At 37.3% G+C, this 18,092-nt stretch overlaps 1 protein-coding gene, 1 long non-coding RNA gene and 1 pseudogene across 2 annotated transcripts in view; 2 read left to right on the top strand and 1 right to left on the bottom strand.

Annotated features, from left to right (window-relative positions):
• The window catches only part of LOC120077855 (RING/U-box superfamily protein), a 59,908-nt gene that overhangs the window by 16,631 nt on the left and 25,185 nt on the right, over positions 1-18,092 (top strand). Inside the window, exons 7-8 of the mRNA XM_039031935.2 lie at positions 7,361-7,447; positions 17,436-17,532. Coding sequence (XP_038887863.1) covers positions 7,361-7,447; positions 17,436-17,532 — 184 coding nt within the window. The remainder of the gene's footprint in view (positions 1-7,360; positions 7,448-17,435; positions 17,533-18,092) is intronic.
• Positions 7,790-9,048, bottom strand: LOC150035837 (uncharacterized). Its single transcript, XR_016529875.1, has 4 exons — positions 8,989-9,048; positions 8,706-8,804; positions 8,555-8,619; positions 7,790-7,921 (listed from the first exon to the last, which is right to left on the bottom strand). It is a non-coding gene; the product is annotated as an uncharacterized LOC150035837 (long non-coding RNA).
• On the top strand, positions 11,161-12,631 carry LOC150035836 (uncharacterized; annotated as a pseudogene).

The following is an 18,092-nucleotide window of genomic DNA, read 5'->3' as shown; positions in this document are numbered from 1 at the left end:
CTTAGGGTTTCCCTTTTTTCTATTTAAGCTGGTGGTCGCATTGTATTTCTTAGTATCAGTCTTCTAATAAGAATCCTTTTATCCCGTGGTTTTTCTCCCTGATTAGGGTTTTTCACGTAAAACCTTGGTGTGCTATTTTTCTTTCTCTACTCTGTTTTTCATCATGGTATCAGAGCATGGAGACGAAATCCTGGCCACCATTGAGGAAAATCCAATAGGAGAATCCCCAAACCAATAACCCAAATATAATCAGTATTATCCAAAAAGCCATTTACAAATATTTTCGGTCTCTTCTTCCCCACTTTCGTGACGATCACCCAACCCATTTCGACCAGCCGCCGCAGCCCTGCGACTTGCCACCCAGTTCATTCGAAGAAGGAGCGACCAGCCACCAGCCCCAGCCGCGATCCGATTCTGTCGCGTTCAGACGGAGACGAACGGAGTTGCCCATCCGCGATCAGATCCGGTCGCTATCAGACAGAGTTGAACGGTGCTGCCTAGTCGAGATCGATGCTGCCCAGTTTGTCTCGTCTGTTGTCGTCGCAGCCTGCCTTCCCTCCTCAGCCGCTGCCGCACCAAAAAACCGATGGAAGATGTGTAGGTGTCTCTCAGCCGAATATGAGCAATAGAATGGGGCAGTTTTCGCCAATCATGGGTGAGTTTGGAGGGAGAGATTCTTCATCATACCACTAGGACCAAGGGAGTATAATCCAAGATAAGTTACCCAGTTGCAACTGCAGATTAAATGACAGAACAAGATGTTCTAGTAGTAGATAGCTGCAATTAGGGAAGCCCTGGGATCGACATCCAATATCCAACTAGATCTAAACCCATATCTTGAAAATTCGGTAACTTCGTTCCCTACTTACTCCTCAAATTTATGTTCTGGAGCTATAGGCAATTCTTCTAGCTTTATTATAGGAGAAAAGTTGAATGGTGATAATTACTTTTCTTGGTCCAAATCCATTAAAATGGTCCTTGAGGGCCGTCACAAATTTGGATACCTGACAGGTGAAATACCAAAAACCAAGGATAGGTGATCCCCAAGAGCGAATTTGGAAAGGAGAGGATTCTTTGTTGAGATCGATTTTGATTGGAAGTATGGAACTTCAGATTGGAAAACTATTATTGTATGCAGTCACAACCCGTGATATTTGGGAGGCAGCCCAAAAACTCTACTCCAGGAGACAGAATGCCTCTCGTTTATATACCCTACTTAAGCAGGTCCATGAATGTAAACAGGGGACAATGGACGTTACTGCTTACTTTAACAAGTTGTCTCTCTTGTGGCAAAAAATGGATTTGTGCCGTGAAATGATTTGGAATTGTCATTGTGGAGGAGTTTTACATTATCAGTCTAAGGAAACTGACTGCGTGTATGACTTTCTTGTCGGACTCAACTCTAAATTTGATAAAGTGCGAAGTCGTATATTGGGGACCAGACCTATACCATCCCTAATGGAAGTCTGTTATGAAGTTCGCCTAGAGGAAGATAGGTCGAGGGCCATGAACAGTACACCTGTAACACTAACAGATTCCGCTACTTTCAAAACATCTGGCCCTGTCCAAGATGAACAGAACAGTAAGCCGCCCCCAGTGTGTAAACATTGCAAGAAACCCTGACACACGAAAGATTAGTGCTGGAAGCTTCACGGCCGACCGCCAAATGGTAAGAAACGACAGCCAAGCCGGGCTCTTATAGGTGAATCTGTTACCGGAGATACTCAGCCTCAGAATCAGGAAACCACTCAGAGCACTACTACTACAGTTGGAGTAAGTGCAATCGCTCAATCAGGTACTTTTCACTCGTTTGGCCTTGTGAGTATAACTGGTAATAAACCATGGATATTAGATTCAGGAGCCACAGACCACTTAACTGGTTCCTCTGATCAATTTTTGTCTTATCAACCCGGTGCTGGAAATGAAAGGATCAGAATTGCAGATGGGTCCTTTGCCCCCGTTGTTGGAAAAGGACGGGTGTCGCCCTTTGCAGGCTTAATCCTCCAATATGTGTTGCATGTGCCAAAAGTTTCTTACAATCTGTTATCTATTAGTAAAATTACAAGGGATTTGAAGTGTCGTGTTATCTTCTCACCTGATGTTATTGTTTTTCAGGATCTGAACTCAGGGATGACGATTGACACCACCTGGCATGACAAGGGACTCTATTTCCTCACTGAAGAAGCCTCATTTAGGATGTGATAGGACTAGTTTGTTTTCTTCTCATTTTTTTGTTTCTGAAATTGATTACATGTTATGGCATTATCGCCTAGGCCATCTTAATTTCCAGTATATGAATTATTTGTTTCCTCATCTTTTCCACAATATTAATATTTCTAAGTTGAAATGCAATGTGTGTGTTCAAGCCAAACAGCCTCATACATCTTTCACCCTGTTCCATAACGATGTTTGGGGTCCGTCACCTGTTAGTACCATAATTGGGAAGCGTTGGTTTGTAACCTTTATTGACGATCATACTAGACTAACCTGGGTCTTCCTTCTGACAGACAAATCGGAAGTTACTTCGGTCTTCCAACTATTCTACAATTCTATAGAAACCCAGTTCAACGCCAAAATCGTTATTCTCCAGAGTGATAATGGTCGAGAATACCTTAATAACGCCTTACGAGAATTCCTAATGTCAAAAGGAGTTGTCCATCAGAGTTCCTGTGCATACACCCCTCAACAAAATGGGGTGGCCGAACGGAAAAACCGTCACCTAGTCGAAGTTGCTCGATCTCTTATGTTGTCAACTTCTCTTCCTTCTTATTTGTGGGGTGATGCTATCTTGACAGCAACCCATCTAATAAATCGCATTCCATCCATCCCGGGTTCTAAAATTCCAAACCCCCTTAGATTTCTTCAAAGAGTTCTACCCAAATACCAGACTTCTTTCTGATGTACCCTTTCGTGTCTTTGGTTGTGTGGTGTTCGTCCATACTCATGGCTCTAACCGTACCAAGTTTACCCCCCGGGCTCAGAAATGTGTCTTTGTGGGGTACCCACTACATCAGTGTGGGTACAAGTGTTATCGGTCCCTCTTCCAGAAAATACTTTGTCTCTATGGATGTGACAGTCTTTGAAGATCATCCATTCTTTCTCAATGGCTCTCTTCAGAGGGAGCATACTAGTGAAGAAACCAAGTGGGGTCCCAGTCTTTCTGTCTTACTTGAACCTGAACCCATCTTTGATATCAGTGTCAGTACCAATGAACCTATCCTCCCAACCAAACAAGTTCCTTGGATCACATACTATAGGAAGAATCTCAGGAAGGAAATAGCGCCGCCTGTTATCTTTCTAGCTTCAGTCCATGAGTCTGAACATAGATCAATTCCAGGTACTAATAGTCCTATCCCTGATTATGATAATAAATGTGATAAAACTGATGCTTGTGTTTAAAATGTTGAGAGCAAAAGCAGGGAAGATAATGACAACAAAGATGTAATCAAGGTCGATGATGGTGCAGAGATAGATGATTGTGTGACTCTTGAGAACATGGTAGAACCTGGAAAAGAAGCATCTCTTACTCCCGCTGAAAAAACAGTTGAAAGTGGGAAAATAAAAGAACAGAAGGGTGAGTGCAGTATGTCAGAAGGAAGTAAAGACAGAGATGAATCCCTTGATCTTCCGATTGCCCTTAGGAAAGGTACTAGATCATGTACAAAATATCCGCTGCAGAGTTACTTGTCCTATAGCAATCTGTCTCCTGAGTTCAAGGCCCTCACTAAAAATCTAGACACAGTGGTGATACCAAACAATATACACACAGCTTTGGAAAGCCACAGTCATGGAAGAAATGCGAGCTCTCGAGAAAAATCATATGTGGGATCAAGTCAATCTTCCAAGTGGTCATAAAGCAGTCGGATGTAAATGGGTATTCGCAATAAAGTATAGGTCCGATGGAACAGTTGATAGATACAAAGCCAGATTAGTTGCCAGGGGATTTACTCAGACTTTCGGGGTTGATTATTCCAATACTTTTTCGTCGGTTGCAAAGCTAAATACAGTTTGGGTTCTCCTTTTTGTTGTAGTTAATAAGGATTGACCTCTTCACCAGCTTGATGTGAAGAATGCCTTTCTTAACGGAGAGTTGGAAGAAGAAGTCTATATGAGTCCTCCCCCAGGATTCGAGAAACAGTTTAATCACCGAATCTGCAGATTAAGGAAGTTCTTATATAGGTTAAAACAGTCCCCAAGGGCTTGGTTTGACAGGTTTACTATGTTTATAAAGTCGCAAGGATATAAACGGGGTCATTCTGATCATACTCTTTTCACTAAAAGGTTAGTATTCGGGAAGATTGCAGTTTTGATTGTTTATGTTGATGACATTGTTATTTCAGGCGATGATACCTCAGAGATTGACCGATTGAAGGCAAATATGGCTGAGGAATTCGAAATCAAGGACCTTGGAAAACTAAGATACTTCCTTGGAATGGAAGTAGCTCGATCGAAAGAACGAATTTCAGTTTTCCAACGAAAGTATACTCTGGACTTGTTTAAGGAAACAGGTATGACAGGTTGCAAATCAGTTGACACTTCTATAGAAGCAAATGCAAAGTTAAGTAATATGAGTAAAGTTGTTCCAGTTAGCAAAGAAAGATATGCAAACCACTTTGGGAGAGATATTTCTATATTTCTCTCATACTAGACCCGACATCTCATATGCAGTGAGTATGGTAAGTTAGTTCATGCAGTCTCCATATGAAGAACACATGAGGGTAGTGGAGCGCATTTTGAGATATCTGAAAACCTCTCTAGGGAAAGGTTTGATGTTCAGAAAAACTGAAAGGCGATGCATCGAAGCTTACACCGATGCTGATTGGGCAGGATCTGTAGTAGATAGAAAATCAACATCAGGGTATTGTACCTTTGTGTGGGGTAATCTTGTTACATGGAGAAGCAAAAAACAAGGTGTTGTTGCCAGAAGTAGTGCCGAGGCTGAATACAGGGCCATGAGTCTGGGAATCTGTGAAGAGATTTGACTTGAAAAAGTTTTAAGAGACCTTGATCAAGAGCATACCGGTCCAATGAATCTTTATTGTGATAATAAAGCTGCAATAAGCATAACAAATAACCCAGTTCAACATGACAGAACAAAACATGTGGAGATTGCTCAGCATTTCATCAAGGAAAGACTTAATAGTGGCAATATTTGTGTTCCTTATATTCCTTCCAATCAATAGATTACTGATGTCCTAACAAAGGGACTGCCCAGACAGCTGTTTGATGCATGTGTGAGCAAGTTGGGTCTTATTGACATCTACGCCCCAACTTGAGGGGGAGTATTGAAATTAAAGTTTTGTACTCTAGAGGCATCTTTGTCTTTTTCATTGTACCCTAGGGTTTCCCTTTTTTCTATTTAAGCTAGTGGTCGCATTGTATTTCTTTGTATCAGTCTTCTAATAAGAATCCTTTTATCCCGTGGTTTTTCTCCCTGATTAGGGTTTTCCACGTAAAATCTTGGTGTACTGTTTTTCTTTCTCTACTCTGTTTTTCATTATCAATGAAAAGAAATTAATGCTCTAAAATACAAGATCTTCAAATAGAAGACAAATATAGGAGACATGCAACTATTGAAGAATACAAGCCAACAAGAAGAAAAAACTTCAACCAAGAACCACAAGAAACTGAGAGAGAGCCCCATAAGAAACTAGAGACAAACTGAACCAAAACAAACCATACCAAACAAAGAGATACATCAAACCATAAAACTGACAACATTGCACTGTGAAATACCAAAAAACTCCGAAAAAAGCCCTAATGAGAATTCACTACTGCGCTTACGGGATCTACCAAGAGTTTTTATTTTAAAAATGCCACGTCAGCAAATCATTAATTATTTAATGGATTTTGTTAATAGAGGGATCAAAATCGAGCATTTCTCCTCTCCTATATTGGAATGACTTGATTGTTCAATTTTGATAACTAGGGACTAATTTGACACAAATCTCATTCTTTTTTGAAAATTTCTATTTCATTATTATTATTACTATTTTGTCTTGCAAAGAAACAGTTTCATGTGATGGAAAATAATTTCATTTGTGAAAAACCCCAGTTTCACTGAAATGGAGAATTACCTAGAAAAAACTCCAATTTGAGTTAATTGCGATGGGGAGAGGAGTCATGAAAGTGAATTTGAAATTGAACACCAATGTGGAATAAGTATATATAGTAATAAGTATATATAGTAAGACCTTAGACCCCAACTTCTCATTTACTGTCTATAATGATTTGATTTACTAGTTTGGCTCTAAGTGTTAGTGTCAAACATGCACACAATCAAACATTTGCTAATTGGCATGTCTGAATTTTGTACGTTTATTTTTATCTTCTGACACATACACAGAAATGCCATGACATGCCTGTAACACGTGTCAGACATGTTAATTAGTCCAATAGTGTACTCGTGTTGGTTGCTATTTGCACAAAGTGGATTATGAATCCAATATTTGTTGGAGGTCGTATTAAACACTTGTTAAGCATAATAAATAGACACAAGTGGTAATAATAATATAGGGCATTCATTATAAATTTTGAGAGTGATATACATCAAACTCCTTTCTCAATTTTCAAGCATATAAGTGTATAAAGTGATTGACATAAGAAGGTTCTTGTACAAAATGCTACATGTTTTAATAAATGTAACCTTGTCTTAAATGTTTAAAAAATGACATGTGACTGTGTCCATGTTGTGTCATATCTATGTCTCATGTCGTTGGTACTTGGTACTGGTACTTATGCTTCTTAACAACCCAAGGAAAGGAACTCTTTAAGCTATTGCTGCCAGTAGATGGAGCCTTCAACCCCCAACTTTTTGAGAAAGAAATAATATATCTCATCTCCCTCTAATATTGGCCCAACAACTCTTATTATTGTCTCCCTCCATTTGTTTGATACTCAACCTGCACTCATCCTCATCCTCTTTAATTTTTATGAAGATGTATAAGTGAAGGAACTAATAGGGGATATAATGAGAATAAAGTAGGATATTAGTAAGAACATAGTGATAATTAGCTAGGGATGACGTGGTTGTAAATAGAGAGAGCTTGGTATCTTAGAGGAGGAATTATTTTGGGGATTGTCTAATATGAGATTTGGCTAGGGAGATAGTCAACTTGAAAGGCTATTGATATTGTAATTTCTCATTTTATATTACAAAACAATTTTTTTCTTGTTTCTTGTAACCAAGATCCTAACAGGCTAAAATATGGTGGATTTCCTAATTCGGCAGCATCAATTTGGCAGTTTTATAAACATTTTAATTCCAGTCGTACGAAGTCTTTCATTTTTTTTAATTATTTTTTTATTTTCCAGTTTCTATCTCATAACTGATTGGCTACTCCTGCTTGTTTTGTCTTAGGATATATTGCAAGCTGATTCTTCCCTTAGACGTTCGGTCGAAGAAATTGCTATTTTGGATTCTTGTTCCTTGATACAATCAAATCTGGTAAGCAATCTTATTTGTGATCATACTTATGTATTAATGTAATGGCAACGATAGCAATGTCAATTTCTAAATTGTTACTATTGAATTGAACGACAACTCCAACTGTAGCAAAAATGAATTAGGATGTAATGACCCGACCCCCTAGGACTTAAGTTAGGCCGTTACTAAATACATGCATGCATGGAACTCAAAACGACACTCGGTTATGGCGAAATAAATGCTAATTAAATAAGGTAAGTTCAAAAGACTTTCATTAAATTCAAATACTAAATCAATAGTAGGGTACCCATAAATCATAAAGGATAATAAATAAATCTGAAAAACGATTCTTAAAAGTAAGTTTTAAACATCAAAACTAAAAATTAAGAGGAACATAAAAAGAACTTTAAATCTCATGAGCGGAAGCATAAAACTAGTCCCAGTGGCTCGATCACGAATTCCGCTTGTCCATCGCTGATGCATCTCTACCCTTACCTGAAACAACAACATGAGAAAGAATGAGTATAAAATACTCAGTAAGTAACCCCACTACTGGGGTTAGGCTGGGCATCTATGTCCTCTAGATATCCACCTCTGGTGAAACATATAAACTGCTATAGTCTTCTTGGGACACATATGCACATGAAACAAGGAGACTGAGTCCTATCCTACTGTAGTTAAGTATGCCCACTACAAACTGGTGAATCCCGAAGGAGACACAAACGGGTGAATCCTGAAGGAAAGACAAACTGGTGAATCCTGATGGAAACACAAAATCTAATGGGCATCTAACTAATCAGTAAGGACATTTGCACAATCTCAACATCATAATCATCACTGTACGAATCTATGACATACATATAAACCTCAACATCATGGTTTTACAACATACATGTATACCTCAACATCATCAGATCAAATACAACCATACGGAAGCACATACCATCTCATGCTAGCATCCAAGTGTCCATGTGCGTAAATAAATAATTCAGATCTCGTACCAGAACATACTTTGATCATATTATCTATCAGTCTATCATGCTAACATTTTGCCATAACATACATTTATCATGCTAGCATACATCTAATACCTGGCCCATGGACAGTTCCAGTAGTAAGATTACTTACCTTGATATTAGGTCGAACCAAAAAGCAATTGAATCTTTATGAAATTCTTGAATCCTTAATCAAGCCTAAACATAAACCAAGCTTTAAAATTAGTAGATAAGGCCAAATTCCAAACACCTAAATACTACAAAATATTTCCAGATAACCTTACCTATGGTGTGAATTCACCTTCCAAACCACCAATTTTAAGCCCAAATAATTAGCAAACCAAACTCTTCTTCATCTTGAATGAAACTCTTGAATCAACCCCCTAATCATAATTTGAAATTAGGCTTACATAATTAAAGCTTGAATCAAATACATATTTCACTACCAATGTCTCAAATAAATTATCCATATGTAGTTTCGTCAAAAATCACTTCCAAATGACTTTACCAAAATTTCTCAACAACCAAAATTAATCTGCAAGAGGGTAGTCAAAGCATAGAACTTACCAAAACTCGCTAAAACAAACTCCAACTTCACTGAACAACACCTCAATACCTTCACAAACTTGAATCCAAAGTTGAAATACAATGGGTATCAACCAATTGATGCCAAAAGTAAATGTGTATTCAAGAATCAATCGAAAACAAATCCAAACGGCAGAAATCTTACCTAAATCGATAGATCCAGTGATGGCAAAAGCGAATGACGCTTGAGCAGTGGTGGACGGAGGTCATGAAGAAGAAACTGACGCGGCGGCTTTGGGCAGTGTCGGACGGGCTCACGAACGTGAGGAAGAAAAGGGGGGTGGGGTTTGACTTTTTATAAAAAAAAAACAATAATAATAATAAAACAAAAAGAAAATAAATATAATTACATTTAATTCCTTTCCATTTTATACTATTAAATTCCTTTCCGTTTCGAAAGAAAATTAATTCTTGTCATTAATTTCCAATTTGAATAATTTCACGCCAACAATTAAATTTCCGCACTTACACTTGAATTCCAAAAATGTCCTCTAACTAATAACAATTACTGAAATTCAAAATAATAAAGGTACTGAAATTACATTATTACTAAACAATGTGCGGGGTGTTACATAGGATGCGAATATCGGTGTTCTTAAAAAAAGGGTTACTTTTTAGTGGCTTGCAAACAGTTGTGCTTTGTCATGTGGTCTTTGGGAGGAGAGAATCAATAGGGTTTTAACAGGAGGTGAGAGGTCTAGGGAGGAAATTTGGTCCTTTGCAGGTTCCATACCTCCCTGTGTGTAAGGGCTTTTGCAGTTACGTTTAGTATTATCATCCTTGATTGTAACCTTTTTCTTTAGTTTTGCTCCTTTTGGGGTTGGAGCATGCAATGTTTCAAAACTCGGTTGAGGCGCACGCCTTGAGGTGAGTCGACTTCCTCATGCCTCAAGGCGTACGATTACATCAAGAAAAAAGAGGCTTACGCCTCGTTCAGTGAAGGCGCCTTTTGGTATGGCATTGAGGCGTTTGAGGCTAAAGCCTCAAGGTATTTGAAGGAAAATTAAATGCTCTGGGCCCACCCATCGAGAACAATAAATATTGTTCTTTGCACGTCTTCAAACTTGCAAATTGGGAAGTGGAATCGGCAGACCACATTAATTTAAAACCAAAATTATTATTAATTGAGTTTTTTTCCCCTTTTTGGAGGAAGTGGAACCGGCAGACCACATTAATTTAAAACCACTTAAAGACCAAGATTTGGGTTAAACATAATTGGGAGAGTTTTCTTCAATTTTCTTCCACAAAAAAATATAGAAAAACACAATTCAATCAAACCACTTAAAGACCAAGGTTAGATTTTTTCCCTCTTCTTTTATCTTCCTAATAGAACTTTTTCAATTTTATATTTTCTTAAAAGAGTTTTTTCCTTAATACTTACTGTTTTTTACTCTCTTTTTTTAAAGAGTTTTTAATTTTTTTCCCTCATAGTTTTTTCCTTTTCTTTAAATATTTTTTTCCTGTCTTATTCTTTTGTTTTTTTTTTTTTCATTTTGTTTAAAGAGTTTTTTTTTTTCCTTAATTGATTTTGTCCCCTTTTGTTCTTAAAAATAGTGATGGTTCTTTTTTCCTCTTCTTTTATCTTCCTAATAGAACTTTTTCAATTTTATATTTTCTTAAAAGAGTTTTTTCCTTAATAGTTACTATTTTTTCCTTAATTGATTTTGTCCCCTTGTGTTCTTAAAAATAGTGATGGTTCTTTTTTCCTCTTCTATTATCTTCCTAAGAGAACCTGTTCAATTTTATATTTTCTTAAAAGAGTTTTTCCTTAATAGTTACTGTTTTTTATTCTCTTTTTTTAAAGAGTTCTTAATTTTTTTCCTTCATAGTTTTTTCCTTTTGTTTAAATATTTTTTTTTCCTTAATTTATATTTTTTCCTATCTTATTCTTTTTTTTTTTTTTTTTTTTTTTCATTTTGTTTAAAGATTTTTTTTTCCTTAATTGATTTTGTCCCCTTTTGTTTAAAGAGCCTTTCTTTCCTTAATAGTTACAGTCTTATTCTTCTGTTTTATTTGAAACTTCTTGAAGTTTTTTCCAACTTTTAAATTTTTTATAGTACTTTTTTCCACAATGTTTTATTTCACACATTTTTGTATTCTTTATTTTTCTAAATACAGAAATTTTATTTTATTTTTTCCTATTTTGTTCGATCTATTAAGACTTTCTTTTCCTAGTTTTGTGCTTTTCCTATTTGTTCCCCCATGTTTTTAGAATTGGACTTCAACTATCTTATATTTTCCTAACTTATTTCTTAACTATATCCATAATTATGTTTTCTTCCTAGATATGGTTGGAAGTGTTAAAAAAACAAATAGTGGGAATAGGAAAGATCCAGCTTGGAAGTATGACACTAAAATACAAGAAGGTCGAATAGGAAAATCCTACATTTATATCAAATGCAATATTTGCAACAAGCTTATTGCGGGAGGTGTCAAAAGAATGAAAGATCATCTTGGAGGAACACGTAAAAATGTTGCACCATGTAATAAAGTTCCTGATGAAGTTAAACAAAAAATTCAAGATTACCTTAAACAAGGAGAAATGGCAAACATGACTAGTCAGAAGCAATTTGAGGACATGGTTGAAGGGGGGGGGGGCATACTATTACAGTCCGACATCAAGTAGTTGTGATGTTTCTTCGAGAGGAATTCGAGGGCCAATGAATCGATATATGGCAGTTGATGATAGTGGTGTTGATATGAAAATAAGGTTCAAAATCAAGTTACTCCTATAAATGCAAAGGAAGCGCGCAATTCTGTTTGTATGGATATTGAAAGATTTTTTTTGAAAATGGTATTTTGTTTAATGTGGCGAGAAGTCCTTCCTTAGTAAATATGTGCTGATCCATTGGATTATATGGTCAAGGTTTGAAGCCATCGAGTATGCATGAACTAAGTTCATGGATTTTGAAGGAAGAGATGAAAAGTACAAATAATATTGTTAATGACATCTGCAAGACATGGGCGAACACTGGAGTTTCAATCTTATTGGATGGTTGGAAGGACATGAGAGGGAGGAGTTTAATTAATTTTCTTGTAAACTCACCAAGTGGAATAGTTTTCTTGAAATCGATTGACGTCTCAGACGCCATAAAGGATGGAAACTTGTTGTTTCAACTTCTCAATGATGTAGTAGAAGAAATTGGAGAGAATCTCGTAGTTCAAGTGGTGACAGGCAACACATCTAACTACAAGGCAGCTGGAAAAAAATTGATGGAAAAGCGAAAGCATTTGATTGACATTGTCTCGATTTGATGCTTGAAAAATTTGGTGAGCAGCCTCAACATAAGAATGTATTGTTAAAAGCAAAGAAGGTCAGTAATTTTATCTATAATCATGGTTGGGTGTTAGCATGAATGAGATCTTTCACAAAGAGAGAGCTTTTTCGTCCAGCCCCAGTAGATCTGCTACAACCTATTTAACCTTGCAAAGTATTTTCCAATCTAAACAACCATTACAAGCAATGTTTATTTCTAAGGAATGGCAAGATAGTGTTTGGGCAAAAAAAACCTGAAGGAAAGGTCAAGGGAAATGATCTTTGTCTCACAACGAAAATACATTCTTGACCTGTTAAATGAAATAGGTATGATCGGATGTAGATCTGCTGACACTCCTATTGACTTCAATGCGAAATTGGGAGATTCTGATGACAAAGTTCCTGTTGATAAAGAGAGGTATCAACATCTAATGGGAAAGTTGATTTACTTATCTCACACTAGACCAGATATTTCCTATGCTGTCAGTGTTGTTAGTCAGTTTATGAAGGCATCCTACGAAGAACATATGGAAGCTGTGAATCAGATTCTGAGATATTTGAAAAGCTCTTCGAGTAAAGGTCCGATGTTCAAGAAAACTGATAGGAAATGGATTATCGGCTCTGATTGGAAAGGATCAGTTATTGACAAAAAATCTACCTCTGGATACTATACTTTTGTGTGGGGTAACCTAGTTACTTGGAGAAGTAAGAAGCAAAGTGTTGTTGCTAGAAGCAGTGCTGAAGTTGAATACAGAGCTATGCGTTTGGGAATCTGTGAAGAAATCTAGTTGAAAAAAGTTCTGTCTGATCTTCACCAAGATAGTGTTTTATCTACGAAGCTCTATTGTGATAATAAAATGGCTATAAGCATAGTCAATAATCATGTACAACATGATAGAATGAAACATGTGGAGATTGATAGACACTTTATAAAAGATAAATTAGACAATGACAAGTATTTCATATATTCCATCTAGTTCACAAGTTGCTGATGTTCTCACCAAAAGGTTATGACCCTTAGTCAACCTTCTCACGTCCCCGGATCGTCTCAGACACTTTAATGCAATAATCTATTGAAACACACAAGAGCACACGTTGGCCAAGGGACGAAAACACCCTTGCTTTTCTTTTATTCTCTTTAGAACAATAATTACAACTCAATGTGTGTATGGGATGGATCCAAATGAGGATCTCACCCCCTTTTTATACAAATTGCATACAACTTCTCCTACTCATAAGGAGTAGTTGAGATACTTGGGGAAGTGGCAACCTAAGAACAGTAAAATTGATTTGCTATTCTTTTGCCTCAAGTAATTTCTACTCATTAAAAATAGCAAGTGACCAAGTCAAGTTTCCTTAAACTTAGGAACTTGGCTTGTTCCCCACCCCGAACTTCTCAGCATACCACCCACTTAGTCATTTTCCTTCTCTGAAAATACCCATGAAGTTTGGAGAAGAGATCAAGCTTCACCAGTTCAGGTTGATCACTCATCGATCTACTGACATTGCATGTGTGTGCGCTTGCGCTTTAATCGCTCTGCCTATCGCACGTACTCTCGAGTGCAAGTGTGCCCGTACACTACTCGCATGCGTCCCTTTGTGCGCCTGCCTGCATGCGCCTGTGTCCTCGTGTGCACTGCCTGACGCACGCTAGAGCCTTCCCAACGTTTGCTTTCTTGTCGCGTTCGACCATGACCGTGCATAGCTTTGCACTCACCAACGCTCATCCTAGCATGGTGCGTCCACCCATGCTCGTTGATGTGTTGATGCCCTGTCTGTGGCCCACTTGTCTTGGCTGTATGCCAAGGCATGCTGTCAGTCGTGCCACCCAATGGTCTGTGAACTTGGTTTCCACTCTCACGTGTGATCAAAGGAGGGCGTATTCATCTCTAAAAACATTCTTTGTGCACATTTTAATTTCGATTTTTAATCCTGTGACAATTGATATCAGAGCGTGGTTTTTGTCTTTGTGTGAGATAAAATTATGTTGGTTAGGGGTCCGAACATGAAGATCGTGGCTTAAGAATTGCTCGGATGCTTAGCATTTGTTCAAGTTACTTCACAATGGAGAAGCAGGTGGGTAAAGTACTGACTTTATTTTGTTGTCTTCTTATAGATGGACAATTGGATGGAATCTGTGATCAAAAGGTTGGAGAAGGAGTTCCACCAACGAAAGGGAAGGCTTGTCAATGTCTTGAGAGAAGAAAACGTTTTTCTTTGATCAAGGCAAGACAACAAGTTGAAGCTTTGGAGCTTACCTTAGATGGAGTAACTGCATCAGTTGAAGCGTTGACCAATCAACTGATGACGGTGCAAGGATAAGTGTGGGCATGTAGGGAGGCCTTACATGCCAAAGAGAACGAAGCACAACACGAACAGGAAATTGACAAGGTGTTTCAATTTCCAACATATGCACTAGAAAACGTACAAGGACCTTGTCTAGAGTAGTAGAGCTTAGGTGGAGATAAGGAGTAACTCATCTGAAGTCATTGTGCTGAGTGATTCAGAAGATGAGGGAATGGAAGAGGACCCTGAACTTGACCCTTAAGAGGAGGAGATGGTAGAGGGGATGTTTACACTAGGCGATTGCTGGTTGTGTAATATGTTTCATTCTACAGTAGAGTGTCTATGACGGGCATCTCCAAGAACTTTTTGTGGAGGGAACAATTATTTCCACCTCTAGGTGAATGGATGCCGCACGATGGGGAGGGCATGAAATGAGGAAAGCTGGGCATGACTTTTCAAAACCGGTTGAGATTTTTTGTTTTTTTAGAAAATTCTTTTTTGGTAGCTTTGCTATTGTTGCGGACTCCTTTGAGTCAAGATCTTGTAAGAAAGAAAAGATTTGAAATAAAATAGCTTTCTCTGAGTTTTTTATGTAGCCTAAAGGAGATAAAAGGAGAATTCTCTCCAAGAATCAAGATTCTGGATCTTTTATTAGAATGAATAATGTGTTTGATGCAAGAGGGGAAGGTTCCTATTTATAGAGTTTACAAGTGGGGGTAAAAAGGGATTTAACATTGTATATTACCTAATTACCCAGTTAACTCCTATTCTTCTTACATCATTCTACCCCTCCAGAAAGATAACTCGTCCTTGAGTTTTAAAAAGAAAAAAAATTATGAAGCAAACAAGGAATGAAATAAACTTGTTCAACAGAGTGTGACCAAACCAACCTTCTATATTTTGAACAAAAATATTATGATTAAAGGGATAAATTCGAGACAAAAAATCCAATATTGCCACTAAAAGATGAACTTCTCCATTGGCCATAAACATAAAAAAGACGTTTCCTTCAAGCTCATTCAAAATCGTATTCAAAGGACCAATCATTAAGAAATCACCTTCCATAGAGAATTGTTCAAGAATCACATCTTCTTTATCATTTGCTTTATGTTCTTCGACAGTTTGGTGATCCATTTCCAACGCAATCAATGTCGTTATTCTTGCTTGATTCTTGCACGGTGTTCGATACCTCTTTTCCATCTTCTTCGTTAGATTTTTCTTCTTCACTTGAGACAATTTCCGAATTAACATCTTCAAGTTCTTCTTTTTCTTCTACTTCGTTCACATGATTTTTGTCCCAATCACCTCTGTAAACTACATGGATAGCAAAAAGATTTTTCCCAATTTTATCTTCAAGATTTTCTATTTGAAAAGGTTCCAACCGTGATTCCTTCGTTTTTTCTTCCGTATATAAAATCAATCCATTCTTGAACTCTTGCAAATGATATAAATGATCAATTTGTTGAGTCATTTTTTCAATGAATGTTGGATTTCTTTTGTTGTTTTTTTTTTATTTCCTCCAATGTTATGGGATCAAAGTAGTCATTTAGTTGGATTCTTGGATATGTTTCAATCTCGTAGGAGGTATAGAACTCATCTATTGATTTTCTTGAATCAACCTTTCTTGGTTGTGTTTCATAACCAAAAAAATAATTTCGAGTCTTGAATGTTCTTCTTGGGCTGTAAAAATCCATTCTTGGTGATTCTTGATGATTCTTTAATTCATTTAACTCCCAATCTTTATGTTTATTTCTTGAAAAATGGGTTTGATTGGATCGTTGAGCCCTTTTTCAATATTATCGCCTTTTTATTCCATCCCAATTTGACTTAGAAACATCTTCGGAGTCACTGGAATCAAATTTCCAATGTGGATAAGGATAGTTTCTTTGAGAAAATCGAGCACGGTGAAAATTAGTATGTTGGAATTCTTCTTTTGAATCACTTGAGTAAGAATTCCAGTATTGTTTTTGGAAGTAAATCTGATTTTCTTGCCTATACCAACTGTACATTTTTTTCTTGGACGTCCTCTTTGATCAATAATAGTCCATTCTTGTAAAATCTTGATAAATATTTGGTTTCTTCAATCTATTTTGGAATTTCAAGGGTTCCCCCTAATTAGATGTGTTTATTTGGCAACGAGCACAACTCATGAAGCTTCCTCTTGCAATTGGTGTCACCAAGAGTTTCCTGGTCTTCCACTAGTAGCAGTCAACGTTGGCCCAAACGGATGCTCTGATATCAGCCTAAAGGAGATAAAATGATAATTATCCCCAAGAATCAAGATTGTGGATCTTTTATTAGAATGAATAATATGTTTGACACAAGAGAGGAAGGTTTCTATTTATAGAGTTTTATTACAAGTTATGGTAAATAGGGAATTAACCTAGAATATTACCTAATTACCCAATTAACCCTATTCTTCTTACTTCAGTTTTCAAAATTTTAAACTGTGTTTAGAGGTTAGCGTAGGAGGTGGCAACAAGTGTCAGGACTTGAGCGGACCATCCGACGGATAGAATGGAGGTCGGACTCGATGAGGACATCGAGCATTTCAAGTGGGGATGTTGTAGAGTCAGCATTCCCCTCTTTTCATTAGAAAGGGTTACTTTAATCTGAAATCGTCATGATTCTTTTGGATACTTGTTCAGAGTAATTAGGGTAATTTTGATGGGAAAATCTAGATGAAGCTGATGTCTAGGTACTGTATTTTAATGCTTTGCATTGTATGAGGGCATTTTATTTTTGCAATTTTTCCTCTTTTTTATTTGTCAGTTACTGTAGGTATGCTTATGGAACTTCCTACAGATCTTCCCATTAGTTATTGTGCCATTTTGTTTTTATTTTCTTCTACCTTTTCATCATTGATTATGGTTGGTAATTCTTCTAGGTCATTGGGTCTGCAAAAAAGCGCAATCAGAAAAGGCCTCATTCTGTATTGGGTCAGGAGGAGACCGGTGATTTAGAGCTTCCATGCCCTCAATGTGGTAAATATTATTCTTTTTCTATAATATTCTTTCCTTATTTCCATCCTTTGTAACATTGATTATCTTTGCCATATTTGGCTCTTATCATTGTATATGTTAGGACTATACCCATTTATAATGCAATAAGAAAATTAAGAGAATTCAGAAATTTCAATATGGTATCAAAACCACTCTATGAATTTTCATAGGTTTCTCACGTCCAAAACCTTAGCAAAGAAACAGAGCATTGAAGCTTCAATCAACATACCGATTAGTCTGAAGTCGTGCATCAGAAAATCTCTATTTATAACCGGGAGCTTCACGTCCGAAGCAAATCTGTGAGGAACCATCCAAATGAAAGAAAATCGCAGCCAAGCTTCGCGTCAGAAGCAAATTGCATCCAAGCTTCGATCGAAATCTTTTGAAACAAATTGGCCAAGAATCGTGGGCTGGATCACGTCTGAGCCAAGTCGTGGATGATCAAGGGTTTTCATCGTGGGTCAATCGGGTCGCGTTTATCCAATCGGGTTGGGCATATCTGGGTTGTGGGCTGAATCCGTGCATTGCTGAATCAAGTCGTG

Source organism: Benincasa hispida, chromosome 5 (genome assembly GCF_027475165.1).
Source record: "Benincasa hispida cultivar pf3 chromosome 5, pf3_genome.v1.1, whole genome shotgun sequence".
Taxonomy (NCBI): Eukaryota; Viridiplantae; Streptophyta; class Magnoliopsida; order Cucurbitales; family Cucurbitaceae; genus Benincasa; species Benincasa hispida.
Note: the sequence above shows the minus strand (reverse complement) of the source record. Positions and strands in the feature narration are given on the sequence as shown.